Raw genomic sequence first — 21,201 nt, 5'->3', positions numbered from 1 at the left:
TCTCTCTCTCTCTCTCTCTCTCTCTCTCTCTCTCTCTCTCTCTCTCTTTTGTTTTCCCTTTTGTTCTGATTCTTCTTTCATAACATAACTAATGTGAAAATATATGTAATATAATTGTGCATGTATAGCCTATATCAGATTACAAGCCATTTTGGGGAGGAGGTGGGGAGGGAGGAAGGAGGAAAAATTTAGAACTCAAAATCTTATAAAAGTAAATGTTGAAAACTAAAAATAGATAATTAAAAAAAATTTAAAAGAAGCAAGTTCTTAAAAAGTGGTGTTTGGTCAGGCCTTAGAAAAGTGGTCAAGGAAAGGAGGCTGCTGCCTGTAAGGGCAGGTACAGATAGGGAAGAAACCAGAACATAGTCATTCCCACTTCTGCTCTTTGCAGGGACATACTAAGAAGGTGAGGGGACATGGAGGGGGAACTGCATATGAGGACTCTGCCCCAAAGCTTTCATCTCCTTGGTGCTTGGTGCCCAAGATCAGGAATTGTGTTAGGTGCTATGGATACAGACAAAATGAAAAGCAGTCCTGCTCTCAAGAAGTTTACATTCTTCTTACTTGGGGCTGGAACATGTATGTAAACAGATAAAGTCTATAGGTGATATTTGTATTAGGGAGAGAGCACTGACCACCATAGGAGGCTGAGAAAGGTTTTCTCAGGAAATGGAGCCTAAAGTGAGTCTGGAATGAAGCAGAAATGCAGAAGAGAGAAAATATTATAGGAAGGGGGGCCACTTAGGTAGTTGAAGAAGCAGGAGCCAGATGACCATAGTGGATTTAAGCAAGTAGGACAATTTGGCTGGAACGTAGAGAGTGTGAAAGGGGCCTGAGCCTTGCCTCTTTCCTCAGGGGCACCCCAAGCACCTAGGTTCACCATCTTGAATTGTATTCAGCTCTTCACTCCTTCAGCCTTTTCCATATCTAATTCATTGATAAGTCCTATAGGCCTTTTTTTCAGTTTGTCATAAACTCACTTCTTCCTTCCTACTTCCAAAACCGTCATTTAAGTTATAAGCTTGGAAAGATAGGCTGGAGCCAACTTGTGAAGGCTTTCCATGCTAAGCTAAGACATCGGTATTTTTTTCCTAAAAGCAGTGGCAGTAGAGAATCACTGAAAGTGCTTGAGGAGAGGAGTGATATGGTCAGACTTGTGCTAAAGGAAGATTGTTTGGGTAGCTGTGTGGACAGGTCAGAAAGGGACTGGAAGTTGTGTGGAACTACTTAGGAGGCTGTGGTCATATTCCACGGAAGGAGTGGTGAGGGCCTGAATTCACATGGTGACTGAGGAGAGGGATATGAGATAGAGGAAAGAGGGGAAATTGGTTAACACTTGACAACTAATGGAATATGGGAAGAATTAAGGTGACTTCAAGGTTAAGAACCTAAATGATTAAAAGGATTGTGGTGTCCGCAGCAGAAAAATCAAAATTTTGGGCAAAAGAAGATGAGATTCACACATAAAATGTTTTGTTTGAGGAAAATGGTAGGGACTTGACAAGTGACCACTCTGTGCCTCTGTAGCTGGCTTAGATCAGGGGGCCCGAGCCAGCAGACTGGGATCCAAGAAGGTTGGCGGCCTTGGAGTCATGCTCTAGCCTGCCGCTTCCTCACTCCCCACCCCCATCCAGTCAGTTGTCAGGTTTTATTGATTCTATCTTCCCAACACCTCTTGCATTCATTCCCTTCTCTCCACTTGAAGGGTCGCCACTGTCCTCATCACAGCTCACCTAGACTATTGCAGCAGCCTCTCCCTGCCCCAGGTCTCTTTCCTCTTTGCCATTCTACATGCAGCTGTCAAAGTGTATTCCTAAAGCACAGGTCTGATCATGTCACTTACCTGGGCTGGAATCCCACTTTGGACCCTTGAGAGCTTTGCCACCCCAGACTAGTTACTTAACCCTGCCAGCCTCCTCAGATGGACCTCTCTACAAATGAGGAAGAGGCCTTCCAGCTTTATCATCCTAAGATCCCTGTTCAGATAAACTCTTAGGTTTTCTCTTACTTCTAGGATCTAAAGCAAATTCCTTTGTCATTTAAAATTCTCCACTGCCTGGCTCCCACCCTCCTTCCCTGTGGTATTATGCTTGCCTTCCAATTGTCTTCAGCCTATTCAGCTGGGATAGGCCTCTCTTGCTGTTCTTGTACCACATTCTGTCTCCCATCCCTGGACCTGCATGCCTGGAACATGCTTCTTCTTTTCCTCTGCCTCTTAGAATCACTAGTAATTTCAATGCTCAGCAGTAATGTCATCTCCCCAAAAAGTACATCTTATCTGTTTTGTGTATACTAATTATAAATGTATATGTATTTGTAGATACAAATGAGGTAATCATTATAAAATGCTTGCACAGTTGCCTGGCACATAGTAGGTACTAATAAATGTAAGCTAGTATCATATGCGGGCATTGTGTCTCACCCAACACAATGTGAGTTATTTGAGTACAGGGTCTGTTTCATTTTTTCCTTAACCTGGCACATGAGTTCTTCATAAATGCTTGCCTCTTGGTTCCTTGCTCTACTGGGTACATCTTGGGCTGGTTACCACCCTTACCATCCAATCCTTTGTCTCACTTTCTGCTGTTTCCCAACATTCCCATTGCAGAGGGGGATCAGTCATCAGTGGCATTCCCACCACTGTTCAGGGGTGTTGCTGTCTGCCCTTTCTTTCTACAGCAGAAGTTTGGAGGTGCTCCAACCAGATACTCCCAATAGAGAGATTGACCAGCAGGCAGTGTCCAAACTGAACAGAGCCCTGTGACTCCACAGAATCACAGAATGTCAAAGGTGGAAGGGAAGCCACCAAATCCAAATCATGCCTGAAAAACACATCTCACAAGTGGCTAAAGACCTTTGGGATGCGGGGATGGGGAGGTCATTCCACCTCTGTACAGCTGTTAACAGTGAGAAAACTTCCTGATTTAGAAGCTTCAGTGTGCCTCTTTGAGACCCATTGCTCTGAGAACCCATAGTTCTGCCCTCTGAAGCCAGGCACAGGAAGTCTAATTCCTCTTCACATACTTAACCTGTCAGGTCTTAACCATTTTTCCGCTCTCCTCTTCTCCCCTGCCCTTCCTTCCCCTTCTGTATTTCTTACCTCTTCTTCCAGGCTATTCTGTAATCAGTAAGTAAATCAGTTAACTGTGGGAAACAGAGAAAAGAATAAAAACATCCCCTGCCTTCCAGGAATTTATATCCTAATGAGAGAGACAACATATACATAAAAGCTACCTCCAGATGAAATGTGGCTTTAGAGTTACCTGCTTTTGTCATCATAAAAAGTTTAACTTTCTATAGGAAAGATGGCTTGTCAACCCTTCTTTAAATGAATTAGTTGAATTTCCCTTGTTTCATAGTTAGACACTTTGTTAACAAAGTTAGAAGCAGTATAAAGTATAGAGATGTGTTATGAGATGTGGATTTCTTCTCCGCAAAACCTAGACTCCATCAGATATTTCTTTTCTATTTCCAGTGGTTTTCTGCCTCTCTCAGGATGGTCCCATGCCCATGCAGCCAGGTCATGGGACTCCAGTGCTATTGGCCCTGCCATCAACGAGGGTCATGTCCCAGTCTACCTTCAAGGGTCCTGTACCTTAGATTGGCACTGCCTTGTTAGCCACTGAGGGGATCTAACCTTTCTTTATTCAGGCTGACTTTGTCAGAGGGACTGATAGTCAAAGGTTTATTTTATAGGACTTAGGTTATTATTTTAAAATGTGCAAGTCAGCTAAGGAAGCAGCAGATGCTAATATCTTCATAGGTCTGTCATCTTACCCAGTGAGATGCTTAATGGCAGTATATGATTCTCCCTACAGACTGATGAGGGTAATGGTGACTTAGACCCTGGTGTCCTGCTGACAGCTCAGACCATTACATCAGAGACCACAAGCAGTACCACCACGACTCAGATTACCAAGGTAAAATATACTGTTGTAGAAAGGAAGAGTGGTACCTGCTGGGGTGCTGAATTGATTGCTTTCTTTCTCAAAACACCTTGGTCCTGGAAAGAGTGTGGAGCTCTACCTTGTCTGCCAAGTAGAATTACTCCAAAATCTCTGCATCCTGCCTAGAAGTTGAATACTGATTTCCACAATAGCAGACTAAGTGCCCTGTGGGAAAAGGTAGGAGATGCTGAAAGATCCTTCCCTAGTGATCCCAAGGAGACAGTGTCATATAATTTTTTTAAGTGTTACATATGTAATAAATTTTTTAAAAACACACATGTTCAAATCCCAGCTACAAAGCTTATTTTGAGAAAATCACATCTTCTCCTGGTTTCCTCAGCTATAAAATGGAGATAATAATAATTTCATTACTTAATCTGGACGTTGGTTATGAGAAAGCACTTTGTTTGCCAGAAAGCACTATTAGTGTCAAAAATTTTATTAGTTGTTGCAATGCCTGACACTGGGGATACAAGTTCAAAGAACTTATATTTTACAGGAAGGAGACAAATATATAGAAAAATATATACATTATAAATGTAAAGTTAAATACATGTACACACACACACATAGAAAGTAGTTAAACTCAAAGTAGTTTAAGAGGAAGGAGGGCACTAAGCATTTGAGGGGTCAGAAAAAGCTCCTTGAAGAAGATGGTATCTAAGCTGAATATTAAGTGAAGGGACCCTATTTGGCAAAGTAAGTAGGAAGTGCCCTTTAGGCATGAAGAATGACTAGTGTGTGGTGAGAGAGGAACTGAAGGAAGACAGTTTGGCTGGATCTCAGGGGGGAGGATGGGGAATGATGTCATATGAGGCTCCAGAGGGAGGGTGGGGGCTTCCAAAGTTAAGCAGACTAGTTGTATTATATTCTAGAGTTCTAGGAAGCCACTGGAGTAGGCTGAGATGGGGAATCACATAACTAGGCCTTCGCTGAAGGAAAATTACTTTGGAAGCAGGTTATAGAATAGCTTGGAATGGAAAAGAGACTTCAAGGTAAGAGGCAAGACATGCTGAGGACCTCAACTAAGATGGCGGCTGTGTGAGCGGAGAGAAAGGGTCAGAAGTGAGAGATATTGTAGAGGTAGAAACAACAAGACCTGGCAGGTGAGGGGCTGAGGATGATGCCAAGATTAGGAACCTGAGAAGAGTTAGGACCCATCAGAAACAGGAAAGTTGGGAAGAGGGAGCTCTGAATATTCTTTGTCCATAAAGTTACTGATTTGTTGAATAGCCTCTCAGATTCTTTGTGGACTGGCTGGGGAAAGCAGCATTTGAGGCATCATAGTATGATAAAAGGAGTACTGAATTGGGAGCCTAGAAGCCATAGGTCTTGTTCCTAGTGGTGTGACCTCAATTAATTCACTATCCTTGGGACCCCAGTTTAGACTCAACCTCAAAGGCTCCTTCCAACTCTACCATTTTCTGAGTTAGCCACAGGAGAAGTGTGAAGCAGAAATTTCAGAGCTAGGACTTTTTTCCTTTTTTTTTTCTGCCTTTTGGAGGGCAATTGGGGTTCAGTGACTTGCCCAAGGTCACATGGCTAGTTTTTGTGTTAAGTGTCTGAGGCCGGATTGAACTCAGGTCCTCCTGACTCCAGGGCCAGTGCTCTATTCACTGCGCCACCTAGCCATCCCCAGAGCTAGGATTTTAAGGTAGAAGTGGGAAATTCTAAGTCATAAGGCCATTTTAAGGATATTTACCTGCCTGCGACCACCACTTGTACCCAACTTTCTAAATTCAACAAATGGCAAAGGAAATTGGGTATAGATAAGTTCTGTGATCTCTATCGCAGGTGAGGCAGTCCTGGGACTCTACTCACACAGCTACCATCTTAGTTCAGGCCCTCCTCACCTCTTGCCTGGATTATTGCCACAGCCTCCTAAGTGGTCTTCCTGTTTCAAGTCTCTTCCCCGTTCTAGTCTATTCTACAGCATGCTGCCAAGAGTCGGAATTTATGACATATGTCAGACTTCAAAAGACATACTTATTGAGGTGGGAATGCCTAACTCTGTGTCCCTGTGAGAGCTTAGGGTTTCATAGGCAGGGAAGTGCTAGGGAAAGGCTGTACTGCTGTACGTCTGCACTTTCAGCTGGGAGATGTCTGGGAAGAGCCCCATGCTGCGCTGATTTCTGGTACACCACCTGGGCCTGGCTGTCCCTGAGAGTAGTGAGCACAAAGCCACTTCTTCTTTGTCTGGGCTCTTAGAGTCGCCTCCCAGACTTCTGTATGGAAAGAGGGTGCCAAAGACCAGTGATCCAGGGATGAGGAGAGCTTGGAACAACACAGTGGGGGAGAGAAGAGATGACCCCCAGCAGGGAGAAGAGGGACCTGCCCAACTATGACTTTACTTCTCTTTGCATTACTAGCCAGAAGGATTTTTGGACTGGAAATGAAAAAACAAGTAAGGACTATTAGGGAGAACTCTATCCTTGGGCCCTAAGAAAACTGGCAGATGTGATGCTGAGCTGCTCCCCAGTGACGTCATCATTTAAACCTTCACCTCTCAGAAGAACACTTTGGATGACAGATCCTATGTGCCAAGCTCTGGGCATGATGTTAAAAACATAAATCCCAAAGGAAGCAGGACCCCTATGGCTCCATTCTCCTTTGGGTCGACTTTTCGAACCAAAAACTCCTCTGGGACCCCCACTGTGTTCTGTGAGTTGTGTCCCCTGAGGCCAGAGTGTTCAGCTGTCTGACATTGCGTCTGGGTGAGAGCCTGGGCTTCATCACCTCCCCACGTTGGGCTTAGTTGCTTAAGGACTCTGAGCTTCAGTTTCATCATCTGTAAAATGGGAATGATTATACTTGTCTGCAGTGATATTGTAAGATCATCTTGCACTGTTTGCCTCACAAGATTGTAGTGATTAATGCTTTGTTCTGCATAAATATGACCTATCATTTTCTTTTCCCATTGTCCCTTAAAACGCAAACCAAAATATGTAGAAAAAGCAAAGTGTTGGACCTAGAGTCAGGAAGGGTACCTGAATTCAAATCCTGTTTCAGATAGTTACTAGCTGGGTGACCCTGGACAAATCACATCACTGCCATCTGCCTCAGTTTCCTCATCTGTAAAATGGAGATAATAAAAATCCCTGCCTTTGAGGGTTTCTGTGAGGATGAAATAAGATAATAGATGTAAAGAAGCACTTTGCAAATCTTAAAGCACTCTAGATTATCCTGGTTGGCACCCTCTCTCCATTTGCTATGACATTCTGTCTCTCCACCATCTTCCTTTTGCAGGGAAGGCAGCCGAGCACCAGAGAGGCGAAGCGATTTGATGGAGGTCTGGGACTGGAAGTCAAACTCCAAGCCTGGCCTCTTTCCACTCCTCCTCCTGTCCTGCCTCTTCTGTGGCAGCTTTTCTCAATCACTGAAACTGCGGAAAGAACATGAATGAAAAAGTCCCTAATAACCATTTATCTTTGATTTTAGACCGTAAAAGGTGGGATCTCAGAGACCCGGATTGAAAAAAGAATTGTGATCACAGGAGATGCTGACATTGATCATGATCAGGTAGGAGAGGTGGTGAACCATTGGGTAGAGAAGTCCCTGGTTAGGGATCAATCAGTAAACATTTATTAAGCATAAACTGTATGCTGGCTACGGTGCTAAACTGTACAAAAAGAAAAAGAGACACAAGGCAGTCTGTCCCTGTGAGGAAGTCTTTCTGGAGTGCCTACTTTGTACCCAACCGCTGCTCTAGGCATTGAGACATACAAGAGCAGACAGCGTTGGTCTTGTTCTAAAGGACTAGTGTAGTTGGCCAGTCTCCCCCCACCCCTGACTCCTGTCACTTATTAGTCTGGTGAAAGTACATTAGGCAGAACAAAGCTATAGAGAACATAGATCCATAAGCATGCTACTTCTGCATTCTCAGTAAGCCTTATGGTGGTGGAAAATTGGCATTCAGGAAGTTAATACTGCTGCTGTTTATTAAGGCAGTATTGTGTAAAGCATGCTTGTGTGTACTGTATGTTTGTGCTCATGAAGCATAATGAGTGTGCTAGAGTGGAGAAAACACCAGGAGGCATTGGGGAGGATTCTAGTCTTGCCTCTGCCTCTAACTCACTATGACCTTGGGACGGTCACCTTATGTCACCAGGCCTCAGTTTCCTCTTTTGTAAAACAAAGATGTAGACAAACTGTCTCTTGGGCCCCTTCCAGCTCTTCTGTGTGATTTGCCTGCTTTGGGCAACTAGACACTAAAATGTCAGAATTAGTATTACTGATTATCAGCTAGCTTTAGAGTCTGGAGAGAAAGAGGGTGCAGGAGCTGCATATTTGTGCCTCCGGTGTCATCCGCAAGATTGCCAAATCTCTAATTCCACATCCTTTCTTTCCTAGGGATGCTGTGAGACAGAAAGTCTTTTAAATTAAAAAACAGAAACAAAGCAAAAACAAAAATCCCTGCACTGCTGGGCTGGGCTGGAAACAGATTTGAAATATAAAGCTGAGCGCATGTAACTGAAAGGGTCCAGAAATGAGGGTGCAGAGCACAGAAGAGGACTTTGCCTCTTGCCCTCAAAAGAATCTGTTGAGCTGTCCCACCATTCTTCCTCTTTCAATCACTGGGAAGCAGCAGCCCAGCAGTGATGCTCTTCAGTCAAACCCCTGGGGGTAAGGGAGCTGGGGCTGGGCAGCCCACTCTTCCTCTGGGCCTCTCATTGGTAGGAAGTGTTTCTTCCACATCGAACCAAAATCCGCTTTCCCGTAACTTCTGCTCACGGGCTCCAGTCTGCCCTCTGGGGCCAAGCAAAAGCAGGCTTAGCTCCCTCCTGTGGAGTAACCAGCTCTCACTGTGTGAGACGCTGCCTTTCCCCAGACCTGACCAGACCTTCTCTGCTCCATCTACCCCAGTTAGTCTTCATGGAGTGTGGGCTTAAGAACTCTGGGCATCCTGGTTATCCTGCTTTTCACACCTTCGAGCTTCTTCATCTGTCCTAGAGCTGGACACTGTAACCTGTTGTACCTACTGTGCTAGCATTAATGCCATGGGGGATCCATAATAAGCCTTTCCTAATTCCTCTCTGTGCTAGTTCCTCCCCTCATGTGTGTGCACATGCCTCTTGTATAGGTACATAGTTGTTTGCAGGTTGTCCCCCCTTTTGTCTTTTTTGGTATCCCCCAGCACTTGGCAAAGTGCCTGGTACACAATAGGTGTTTGATAAATGTTTATTGACTGACAGACAAAAAGCATAAGATATGGTCCCTGGCCCTCCAGCAGCTGAGTTTAGTTAAGAAAACATCTATATGCAGATGATTCCCAGATTTATGTATCCAACCTAAAGCTCTCTTCTGAACACTAGCCTCCCTCATCACAAAATCCCTGCTGGATGTCTGTCTTGATTAGTGTCTCAAATTCAGCATAAACAAAATGGAACCTGTGTTTTCCCCCAAATCGCCACTTCTCCAAATCTTATTCCTGTGGACATCACTGCTGCCCTCCTCCTAGTCACCAAGCTCAGTACCTGGGAGTTAACGACTCTCCTCCCCCCATCTCTCAGCTCTGTTTCCTCTCCATTCTCAAGGCCATGACCCCAGTTCAGACCTTGGTCATCTCATTCTTGGGTTGCTGCAGTAGCCTCTTTATTAGGCACTTGCTTCCAGCCTCTTCTCCCTATCTTAACCCGTCCTCACAGCTGCCAGAACAACCTGACAGTTCTGGCCCTGTTCACAAGCCTCACTGGTTCCCTGTTACTTCTAGGATGAGCATCATCTCCCCAGCCCAGCATTTAAAGTACCCCATATTCTGTTCTACCCTCAGGTGCTGGCCAAAGTGGTCCACTGCCTTCCTAGTCTCCATATACTCCCCTCACCCCCACAGGACCCACAGTGCAGCTCCACTGGCCTCCTTGCCATTTCCCCTCCACAGTGCTTTGTACCTTTGCATGGTTGGCCTCCACACCCACAACACTCTAGCCCCTCACCACCATTTCTTAGCTTCCTTAGGTTTCCTTCAAAGCACAGCTCATCTCCAGTGGTAACTGGTCAAATGATGTGAACGGGCAGTTTTTTTGATGAAGAAATCAAAGCTATATATAGTCAAATGAAAAATGCTTTAAATCATTATTGATTAGACAAATGCAAATTAAAACAACTTTGAACTACCATCTTACAACTATTAGACTGGCTAAAATGATAGAAGGGGAAAATGACAAGTATTGAAGGGGATGTGGAAAAATTGGAACCCTAAGACACTGTTGGTAAAACTGTGAACTGATCCAACCATTGTGGAGAGCAATCTGGAATTATGTCCAAAAAGTTATAAAACTGTGTTTACCCTTTGCCCCAGCAATACCATTATTAGGTCTCTTTCCCAAGGTGATCAGGGAAAAAGAAAAAGAACCTGTATGTTTTAAAATATTTATAGCAGCTCTCTTTGTAGTGGCAAAGAACTGGAAATTGAGGGGATGTCCATCAGTTGGGGAATGACTGAATAAGCTGTGGTATATGAATGTAATGGAATACTACTGTGCTGCAAAAAATGATCAGCTGGTAGAAGAAAGCATGGAAAAACTTGCACGAAATATTGAAGAGTGAAATGAGCAGAACCAAGAGAATGATGTATACGTGCTGAATACAGTAACAACAATACTGTTTAAAAAAACAACTGAGTGACCAAGCTATATGAGCAGTAGGAACATCCAAATTAACTGCAAAGGACTTATGGAGGAAGATGCTGTCTCCCTTCAGAGAAAGAACTGATATACATATATATATATAGTATAGTTCCACATAGAGATATATATCAAATTGGGGCCTTCTCCACTGTGACATTGGGAGGAAGAGAGGGAGACAATTTGGAACTCAAAATGTAACAAAAATTTTTTTTAATAAACTAGGGGAAAAAAATTCAAATACCATCTTCTGCAGAAAACCTATTCTGGTCTTCCCTAGCTGCTGGGGTCTTTCCCTCCGAGATAACCTTCTCTCTCCCTATATATATCTTGTATGTAGCTAGTAATTTGATATTGTCTCCCCATTCAATCATCACCTCCTTATCTCCTCTTTTTGTATTTCTTTCATGTCTCTAGTAAACACTTAATATACATGCTTATTGGCATACTGAGCAGGAGTCATTCCACCCCTCTGCAGCTTCATGCATTTGTACCCACTCCTCACCTCTGCCTCTCAGAGCCCTCACAGCCATTGAGTCAGTTGTGAATGTACTCTGCTTCCACCGAGTTACCTTGTACTTGCTCACATTCCTTGCAGGCTGCTGAGACTGCTTCTTCTGCTTGTGCTCTTGATCCCATCCTGTCCTCCTGGAACTTGCCCCCTTAAGTCACCTCCTCCACTCCCACCCCCGTTTCTGTCTTCCTTCACCTCGAATTGCCTAATGGCCTTTTCCCTTTTGCCCATGTGTATGCTTGTGTCTGTCTCCACTACATTTCTTGCATTCATCCCACTCCCCTAGCTGAGCCCTCATAACTTCTATTCCAAATTATTATAACAGCATCCTAAGTGGTCTTCATGCTTCCAGTCTGTCTCTTTCTCTGCATCTCTCTCTCTCACTTCCTTCTCTCTCCCTTTCACCAAGCCTTCTTTCACACGACTACTAAAATAATCTTACTAAAGCCTAAGTCTGACCCTGTCACTTCCCTCCTTAAAAATCTTCAGTGGCTCCCTATTGCCTTAAGGTTAAAATACAAACCCTTCTAGCCTTAGTTGTTATTACTTCTTGTACTCCACATTCTTGCCCAAATGGAAAACTGGGTGTTCTCTTTGCTTGGCATTCCATTCCCCACCTCCTGCTTTGTGTAGGCTATCTCCATGCCTGGAACACTCGGAGGGTGCCTAGCTTCTTTCAAGGCTAAGCTTAGGTGCTGCCCCCTAGAGAAGTCTCCCTGTCCCCCAGTCCCCTCATTGTTAGTTCTCTCTCCCTTCTCCAGTTATCTTTTATTTGTTTCTCTTTGTTTTCTCCTGTCGCTTCTGGCAGCTTTTGTGATCTAATCTCAGCTCTTCTTCATATGGCCAGACTGTTTCTGTTGGGTTTCCTTCTTCCTAGGCTTCCGTTGGCGGCCTCCTCACTTGGCTCCTGCTCCATCAGACCACCTCTGCACTGTACTTTTTCCCATTCTGCGGACCCATGTGTCTGAGTGGAAAAAGGATTTCACAGGTCATCTAATCCAGTTCATAGCCAAGTAGAAATCACCTGTGCGGTATTCCTAAGAAGTTATTGTCAAGCCTTAAAAGCTCTTCCGGGATGGGGTATTCACCTGCTCCCTGCAGTAATCTCCTCCACTTTTGACCTGCTAATGCAGCCTTCTTCCCTTTAGACTCACATCTTTGTGTAAATGCTCTCAGAAGCATCTGGTGAGCAAGGAAAGGCCTCCTCTGCTTTCTCTTCCCACCCCTCAAAGCAACGGATCCTGCCACTTGTTACTGTCATCTAGCCTGGAGCTGAACTTTCATCTCCTCTGACCTAATCAGGTTAGATTAGCATCCATGCTGCCCTGAACTTATTCGGCCCTCAGGGCAGAAGGGAGTGTGACTATACCATAAAGATGCTCTTGTAAATTCATTTTCTTCCCTTGTAAACTGGCCCAACTGCTTTCTTTTTTAATTACTTTTTAACTCTCTTTCTTAGGTCCTTGTTCAGGCAATCAAAGAAGCCAAGGAGCAGCACCCCGACATGTCAGTGACCAAGGTTGTTGTCCATCAGGAGACTGAGATCGCTGAGGAGTAACTCAGGTAGGAAGGTGTTCCTGAGGGATCCCCACAATATCATGTAGAAAGACCGGGCTTAGCCTGATAAAGCCTCATGGTCTTTATCACCACTGCCTAACAGCAGTAATCTCTGACCAGCATGGATGAGCCAGTGGGGACATCAGGAGCTGAATTCAAAAATTAGTGTGGATAAAGGAAATGGGGATGGGATAGGATAGGGAGCCATTGTATATTTAACTCCGACTTCAGATGCTAAAAGTCAGATTTGAATCTCCTTTGCCCTCCTCTTCTGGGGCAGTCAAAAGAACACTGTCTCAAGAGAATGGATTACAGCCCTGACTGTGAAATATATTTGCTATGTGACCTTGTGAAAGTCATGAGCTTCAGGTTAGCATCTGATAAGTGAAATAATAGATGTAAAGCCCTTTGCTAACCTTAAAATGCTAGAGAAATTTGAACTATTATCATTATTATCTGTTAAGTGGGGATAATGGACTGCTGATATTATAGGACAGGTCTCTAAAGAACTATAGAAATTCAAGTTGAAGACTTTACAGACAAGACAGAATCTATCAGATGTTACCCTTTTAGCTCTCTTTAAAGATCTGGAAATTTTCATGGCCTTCATGCTCACTGAATCTGCAGTACAACATGGCAGCCAAGGAAACAAAGCTAATATTGGGCTCCATGATGAGGTACATAGTGCCCAGAGTAAGGACGGTGGTTGTCTTCTGCCAGTTTGCCCTGGTCGTACCACACCTGGGGAACTCTATTCAATTCTGGGTCCCACATTGTAGGAAGAGCAGAAATCATTTGGAGAGTATCCAGGAGAGGATAACCATAGAAAGATCAGCTGAAGTGACTGGGGATCTGTTCAAGAATTGTAAGGGCTGTCACATGGAAGAGGGGCAAGGCTTGGTTTCTTGGCTCCAGGGGCAGAGCTAGAAGCAACTCATTGATGCTGCAGAAAGGCAGATTTAGGTTTAATGTAAGGAAGAACTTCTCACAGGTAAGCTGTCTGAAAGAAGAATGGGCTGCCCCAAGAATCAGTAGACTGAAACTTCACTAAAGAGCTTCCAAAGAAAACTGGAAGCCTCTTGTTGGGTATGTTGTTCAGAGGTTGTTAGTCTTTTCTGTCATGGTCTCCTTTGGCAGTTGGGTGAAGTCTATGGACCCCCTTTTCTTAGAATAATATTTATAATCAATTAAAGGAAATGCTAAATTTTAGTCACAGGATAGCAAAAATAAAGATGTAATATTTTTCATGTCCAAGTTCATAGGCTACCATGGACCCCAGATTAAGAATCCTTAGACTAGATTACCTCTGACTTCTGAGATTCTGTGGTTTTTAGTCCCAGAATTTGCCTTTTGTAACCTAGTGTGCTTACAAGTCAAAACCTAGCCTTAGGACAGGAGCAAGAAACTAAGTTGACTTTCTCCCTATTTTCTCATAGATCTGCCTTTCTTTTTCCCTCCAGGAATCTCACCCCACTCCTTTTCCAGTCTTGGAGAAAACTCACAGAACAATAAGGAAACTTCTCTCAGCATTCAGGCTTTGAACTTTCAAGATTTTTCTAAAATCACTGAAAATTCATCTTCCTTTGCATTTGGAGTTAATGACGTGGGATTCTTCTAGATGCCACTGAGCCTTTGCCATAGCTTTTTCTAGATTGTGATGTCAGAAACTGCCCAGCTTTTTACTCTCTGGACTGTTTTTTAGCTAAGTGGTGGTGATTTTTTTCAGAGTGGCTTGCACTCCTCACTTTTTCATACCTGTTTCTGATCCCAGGCACTGACCATTCCATGGGCTTTGCCGCCTTGGAAGAACCTCATCCACTGTGCTGGAGGAGAAAGCCAGGTTATTGGTCTCTGCTCTTTATTGTACCTTCTTGGTGACAGATATGGCTACAAGAACCAGCTCTTCCCCTTCTGGAGCCAGCCTGATGCCTGGGGTGTGGAGGCCTCCCCCAGTGCCTGATTGGAAGGGTGCTTCTCTGTGAATCATGGGCAGATAGCTAAACGCACACCAGAATGGGCAGAGACCTCGGCTGCGAATGTAGTGTTTTTCTCTCTAACACTCTTTTTTTCAAAGAGCTATTTCAGTAGCAAAGAAACTGGAACTTCATATATATGATACTGTGAATTCTCAAGCACATTCATGGAACTGTCACCCACCTCCTTAACCTTTTGGCCCCTTCAGGAACAGCCTTCCCCCCCTCTCCCGACACAGTAAATCAAACAGTAGTCTCAAAACAACAGCTGCTGACCACCCAATGGGACTGTGCAACATCCACCCAGCAAGGCTGATCAGCAGAAGCAGCAAAAAGTTCTTGTCCTACCTAATGGCTTCAGGAGAAACTAAGGGGAGGCTTAATGAGGTATACCATGCGCTTGCTCCCATGTAGGACAGGGGTGAGATTGGTCAGATTCTGCCAGGAAGCTTTCCCGAGGCAGCTTCACCAGTCTAGAAGTATCAGAGCAGCTAGAGCCAGCTGCTTCTCTTTTCCCTGATAGGGCCTAGCAGGAGGGGCCACTCCCTAAGCCAAGGCCCTTGTGGGCCTGGGACCTTTGTCTCCTTCCCCAGGGTTGTAGCATGACCTGGGAATCAGAGCATGTCTTCCTTCCATAAGGCTTGACTATTTTCTACTTGAGTTTGAGGCTTTCTGGATTTGGTTTTGAAGTGTTAGAACTAATATCCTCAGGATTCATGATAGCAGCGTTTCCCTGTGCCTGCCTCTGAGGCACCTGCCCGGGATTGTGTCCTGGAGTTGAGGATTTTCTCTCATGGTGACTGGTCCTGCCATTGGCCTGCCTCTTTAGTCCCAAACACATCTTCCTGAGCCCTGACCTGGAAGTAGCAAGGTGCTTCCTAGGACGAGGACAAGGTGAGCTGCAAGGGGAAGGCAAGAAAGTCAGCAGTTTGTGCAAGCTACAGATTGGCATCGTGCAGCTTACTCATGGCAGCTCCCCTCAGGCTGCCATTCTGTGGCCTCCCTGCCTAGAGCTTGTAAAGCAGGAGTGATGCCACTGCATGAGCATCCGCTTACTTTGGAACTGATCCCAGCTGGGGGAGGAGTGGGCCTCAGTGAGCTACGGGCCTCAGTGGTGTCCCTTTGAGAAGGCATCCCTTCCCCCCAGCCTGGTGCTTTAGTCACAGAGACCAACCCAGAATGGAGCCAGTGAAGACACAGCCCTGATCAAGAAAGTGCCATGAACCACAGTGTATCACAGCAAATCCCCAAGTCCCCAAGAGGAAGCCAGTCGCTGACCAGAAGGGACTGGGGCGGGCCGTGAGGCTTGGACAAACAAGCATGGTCCTTTGTCACATAGGGAACCAGGCCAGAGTGAGTGGAAGGCTCATTGTAAGCCCATCCCCATTAGTAGGGAAAACACCACAAATCATCTCTTTCTATGGAGGGGAGGCCCCCATGTCAGCTTCACATATGGAGGACAAAGCAAAGAGCTGAGAACATTATCAGATGTAACAGTAGGGCCCAGAAAGATTGGTGTGAGGCTACTCTTTTTGACAAGAATGAGGGCTGAGGTTTGCTGAGCAGGTGTCCAGAGCAGAGTGATACGACTTTTGAAGTATGAACATGGTAGAACTGTGTCCTCCTCCCAACTTCATACATCCTTGGAGCTGGGTCCCTCAGTGACTCATGCAAACCAAGCCCCAGAGAAGTTAAATGGCTTCTCCGTTGTCACCCTGCTACTGCTGGACCTGTGGCTCTTTTTACTCCATCACCTGGTTCACAAGTGGTGCACTAACTAGCTGCCTGGCCTTAGGCAAACATTTCCCTCCCCAACCCCTCCTTGGGCCTGTTTCCTCCTTCAAGCATAGTGGGGGTCATTTGGCCTGCAATATTCCCTGTCCCACAACCTCCCTCTTCTCTCCTCCCCTTGACTTTAACTTGGCAGTAGATGTTGAGATTATTTGGATTTTTCTCTGCTTATTGTATGCAAAGGAAGTGGTGGGCTGCCCTGCCAGGGCACCAAGGGCAGGGGAAATACATGAGGCAAGATACTCCCAGATTTAGGGACTTGGCAGGAACTTGACCAAAGGGACTCAGACACACCACAGACAACTTTCGCCACAGTTTTATTCTCTTCCACCCCGAGATGAGACTGCAGGGATGGCTCTCTCACAGCCCCATCTGTCATCCCTAACTGCAGGCTCTCCAGAGTTTCTGTTTACAGCATCTCAGGCCCATTCAGTATCCAGTACAGTGGGGCAGGGGGGAGGACAGGAGAGGAGAGACTTGGGGAGCCCAAACTCCCCACCCCAGCAGTGACTGGTTTCCTTGCTCCAGACCCTCTTCCACAAATTTGGTCCCCAATCTAGATTTCTTTCTACAAATCAGTTTCAAGTGTATTATTTTAGTTGCAAAGAAAAAAAAAATAAAGGTTTGTAAATTAAAAAAAAAAACAACCTCACAATTATGTATTGTATTGAATAGCTGTTTACATTTCTTGATGAACTAGGAGCTATGGCAGCAGAATCAAACTGGGAAAATCCTTAGATTAAATTAGGCGATGATCAGATCTGCTATTTGGGACTTTAGTAGTGAGAGGCAGGGTAGGTTGTGATAGTGTTTAGATATACTGGGTCGGTCTTGCTGCTTGTATTACTTTTTCAATAAATTTCAAACAAAAACTTGGTCTGCTTATTTCCTATAACATCCCTAACAAAAAGTGAATCATGGGAAGTGGACCCAAATTTGGCCCTTGTTCTGGGTTCTGGTACCTACCCTGCCAAGAAAACAGCTTGCAAGTGAGTCGTAAAGGATTTCTGAGAATCAGCCACTATCCCAGGCCAACTGGAACTAGGCCCCTGTGGAACTGGGGGTGGGGGTGGGGGAACTGGGCCTGTCCTAGAGCAGTTCTAGAGCTAAGAGGAATAAACGAGGTGGGGTGGGGTGGGGTGGGTAACCTGAGGAAGGGACTTGGGGTCTGCGCTTTGGGCCTGTTTTCCCAAAGTCCATCAGTCCTCCGAAAAGATAAAGGCAGGAGGCATCCCAACTCATGCACTCCTAGGTACCAGCAATAACCACTGAACTGCAGTGCATTTTATCCATTTACTCAGTCCCCCCACCCTCGTTCAAAAGTCATCTCAGGGTTCTGGTTTGAGTTGGGAAGGCAGCTTTGCAGACCAAAGGTCAGTGGAGGGCTGGGGCCAAAAGTAAGAACTTGTCCAATCCAGACCCCTTCCCCGCATTCATCCTCCAGGTATTGCTACAGGTCTGGAGCAGGAACAGCGGGTCTGGCTTCCGGCTCTCTCCTCTCCAACAGATCCAGGAGAGACAGGGTCGAGAACAACGATCGATGGAAGCCCTGGGACGAGCCCAAGGTCTAGGTGCCAACTCCCGTGCCTGGAAGGTGCTGTGGTGGCATCCGGACGCCTCTGTCCTGCTCCCACCATGTTGTGCACACACTGCAGTCTTTTAGAAGTATGCACCTGAAGCTCTTCAGACCCGGGCCCCTAAGTCCCCACCGCCGTCCAGTTTGGTATAACCGCCCAGGCTTAGCAGGTCCAGCCGGGGCCAGCTGCGATGTGCGCGATCGTGGCCGGGCGGGGTGCCCAGCAGCACCCCTCCTTGGCCCAAGTCCAGAGATTTGGAGTGCCCTGCAAGAATCTGCGGCTGCACGGCGATGACCACGTGTCCCAGCCTGCCCCGAGGGCTCCAGGGTGGGGAGGGCTCCCCCCGAGGCCCCGGAGCTCTCAGCGACCACCTGGTGAGCGGCGGAGCAGGCAGGGCCGGACGGAGGCTCGGGGGCTCCGAACGCAGGCTCCGCACGGACGGGACAGGGGAAGCGCCCCGACGGGGCGAGAAGTCCCTTCTCTCGGGCTGCCAGGCCCCTCCAGGCGGCAAGGCAGTCCTGGAGCCGCTGTCCCAGGCAGGACTGTCGGGGGGTCGCAGTGCCTGTGCCCGCAGTGCCCCTTGGCGAAGCCGTCGGGTCTCCAAGTCGCGATTTTCGTAGAGCAGCGTGTTCGCGCAGATGAAGATGAAAAGGCCCACTCCCATGACCACAGGTCCCAGGAGCCTCAGCTTCTCAGAAGGGCCGGGGAGACGGCCCGACCGTCGTATCTCTGCCGGCGCGGAGGTGTTGGCCGCCCGGGGCCCCGGCGTCCCCACGCGGTGGGGCCAATAACCCGCCACGGCCACAGCCATACCCACCAGCACCACGAGCGCCCCCAGCGCCGCGAAGGCCCCCGACGGCGAGCGCAGCCGCAGCCGAGCCCGGAGCCCCAGCAGCTCGGGCTGGGAGCAGCGGCGGCGGCCCAGGCGCCGGCGGCGGCGGCCCAGGCGGCGGAGGGCTCGGGCTGGGGCCGAGGGCAGACCCGGGGACTCTGGGCTCTGTGCCTCCCCGCGGGCTCCGGGGCTCCCTGCCGTCATCGTCCCGTAGTCAGGGCTCTCTGCGGAGGGAGAAGGAGGGTCAGCCGACGGGGCCCGAAGCCCGGACGCCCGGGTTCGGCGCCCTGGCCCCAGCGCCTCAGGGTCTCTGGGGATGAGCCCTGGTAGGATGGGGTGCTGCTCTCAGGGCCCGCTTGGAGATCCCTTCCCGGCGCCCCCGGATTCTCCGGGGCCGCAGGCGGGGAGCCGCCCCCGCTCGGGTTTTCCGCAGCGAAGCTCCGAGCCAGGGAGACGCGGCGGGAGCCAGAGTTGGCCGGGTCGGCAGAGAGGCTGAGGGCAGTGGGGCCGCAACACGCTCTCCGCCCCATCCGGAGGCTCCCGGGAGCCAGGACCAGCTTGGGCAGACTCCGGCCGCCCCCTACCCACCCCCCGATTCCTTGCTGGGCTGCGCTGGGGCAGGGGCCCGAGGTGTCCGCAGCAGCAGATTCTCTATGGGTGAGTACGGCCCCGCCTCCCCTACCCCTTCTACCCTCCCCCCCACCTCCAGCGCACGTGGCTCCCGGGACCCGCAGGAGGGAGAACTTTGGGGGCTCTCCACTCCACCCCCTGCTCGCTCTTAACCTAGCCTGGCAAACCTTGTGGGCCAGAGCAAGGGCCCGCATATCTCCGTTCCGGGTGGGGTGGGGGGGTGTATATTTGGGAGAACCAGTCACTATGATCTCCCCCACCCCCAGCCTCCTTCCAAACCAATCCTCTGTCAGAACTAAAGCTGGATGGAGTAGGAGACACCCAGGTTAGAGCTTTACACAGCTCTAACTCACGTACTTTGAGAGAGAAGCTGGACACTTAAGAGAGAAATCTCTACGAATTCAGGGGTCTGTAAGGTAGGAAACCCCCTCCTCCCACCGAGGAGGCAGGGAGATAGTTAAGATGAACGGAGGAAGCCCTGCTTGCCCCTGGGTTGGAGCTTGGCTTTGAAAACAACCATCTCTGTGTGTGAGTGAGTGTGAGTACTATGGAAAGACTGCAGGGGAAGGAAGCGAGAACTGGGACCGAGCGCCGAAGCCTTGGGAGGGGGGAGAAACGGTTGAGGAGACCTCAGTGCCAGCCCAGCCTAGCTCCTCCCTGGGATGCCTCTTCTTCCCCTCCTCCCCCTTCCTCCCCCCCTCCCCGGGACACTTCCCCACATTGCAGTGTTTCCAATTCAGGCTCCTTCTCGATGAATCATCCCCCCTCTTCCTGCCTCCCTGGCCTCCTTTCCTCCACTCCTCATCACCCCCACCACCACCAGCCCTCAGGCTTTACAGTTGTCCCTCCTGCACTATCCCTCTCTCCCTCATCCCCCTATCATGGACTACCCTGATCCTGCCACTGACAGCTGTCATCTCTGGTAGAGTCAGCACTGCCCTACAGAGTACATCTCAAGCTAGGGAGAAAGCATACTGGGGTGGGAGTAGGGGTAGGGAATAGCCCCATTCCTGTCCTCCTGGGTCCTTCTGCATTGAGGGCAGGAAGGAGTGTGAGGAGGGAACTGGAGGGCTCTAGGAGAACCAGGGAGAACCTGGGTCTTGTGCTCCCCACCACCACTACCGAAGAGCTGACATCTTTCTGGGCTACAAGGGCTCTCCCAGTGGGCTGGGTGTCCAAAAGAATCACGTCCTCTTTTCTTACCACCCTTGGTAAGTGGCAGCGCCTTAGTACCCCTTGAAGACCAGCTCCTAACTTGGGGTTGGAAGCAGTCACTAACACACACACACACACACACACACACACACACACACACACACATGCACACCTAGAGAGGATGCCTATGGACATCCTCCCCACCCTCACTCCCCAGTTCGGAAAAGCCTAACATAAATCGTTATCTGTAATGAGCCTTGGTTCTTGTAGCCCCTTTGTGCTACAGGAGGAAACTGAGGCCTGGAAAAGTGAAGACTAGTCATTGAATTAGAGACAGAGCTGTTTCCTAAACTGCTTTGTCCAGCTATCTCCACCAAACTACCCCAGTAATGATCTTCGTCAAGGATGACATCTGTCTGGGGGTTCTTCTGGTGGCTAGAGACCTGGCTCTGCAATTAACTCCAGGCCTCTTTCTAACCTATAGGTTCCTTCCTTGTAATGTGGAAAAAATCTCTCTCTCTCTCTCTCTCTCTCTCTCTCTCTCTCTCTCTCCCCCCCCCCCCCCCCCCCACTCTCTTACTGGTCCCAGGAATAGGAGGTCT

General features: G+C 47.9%; 2 protein-coding genes across 16 annotated transcripts in view; one reads left to right on the top strand and one right to left on the bottom strand.

Moving 5' to 3' along the window:
* Positions 1-17,277, top strand: part of EPB41 (erythrocyte membrane protein band 4.1) — a 191,324-nt gene extending 174,047 nt beyond the window's left edge. For 12 of the 15 annotated variants that reach the window (XM_069079302.1, XM_069079308.1, XM_069079305.1 and 9 more), the window contains 4 exons: positions 3,819-3,920; positions 7,386-7,466; positions 12,544-12,647; positions 14,102-17,277. In XM_069079302.1, the coding sequence (XP_068935403.1) occupies positions 3,819-3,920; positions 7,386-7,466; positions 12,544-12,642 (282 nt within the window). In that variant the 3' untranslated portion in view covers positions 12,643-12,647; positions 14,102-17,277. The remainder of the gene's footprint in view (positions 1-3,818; positions 3,921-7,385; positions 7,467-12,543; positions 12,648-14,101) is intronic. The other 3 variants (XM_069079306.1, XM_069079317.1, XM_069079312.1) reach the window with 1 other exon arrangement.
* Positions 16,707-19,048, bottom strand: TMEM200B (transmembrane protein 200B). Its single transcript, XM_069079321.1, has one exon. It carries the CDS (start codon positions 19,016-19,018, stop codon positions 18,089-18,091), a length of 930 nt encoding a protein of 309 aa, XP_068935422.1. The 5' UTR covers positions 19,019-19,048; the 3' UTR covers positions 16,707-18,088.
* Between the last annotated feature and the right edge of the window lie 2,153 nt (positions 19,049-21,201).

This window comes from Petaurus breviceps, unplaced genomic scaffold, assembly GCF_028583685.1.
Source record: "Petaurus breviceps papuanus isolate PSGF00001 unplaced genomic scaffold, PetGlider_PUasm1.0 91041, whole genome shotgun sequence".
Classification (NCBI taxonomy): Eukaryota; Metazoa; Chordata; class Mammalia; order Diprotodontia; family Petauridae; genus Petaurus; species Petaurus breviceps.
The sequence above is the reverse complement of the archived record's forward strand: the minus strand, read 5'-3'. Positions and strand labels throughout refer to the sequence as shown.

Bases quoted from the DNA above. Each gene is read 5' to 3' on its own strand.
- TMEM200B (XM_069079321.1), bottom strand. From the start codon at position 19,018: ATGACGGCAGGGAGCCCCGGAGCCCGCGGGGAGGCACAGAGCCCAGAG.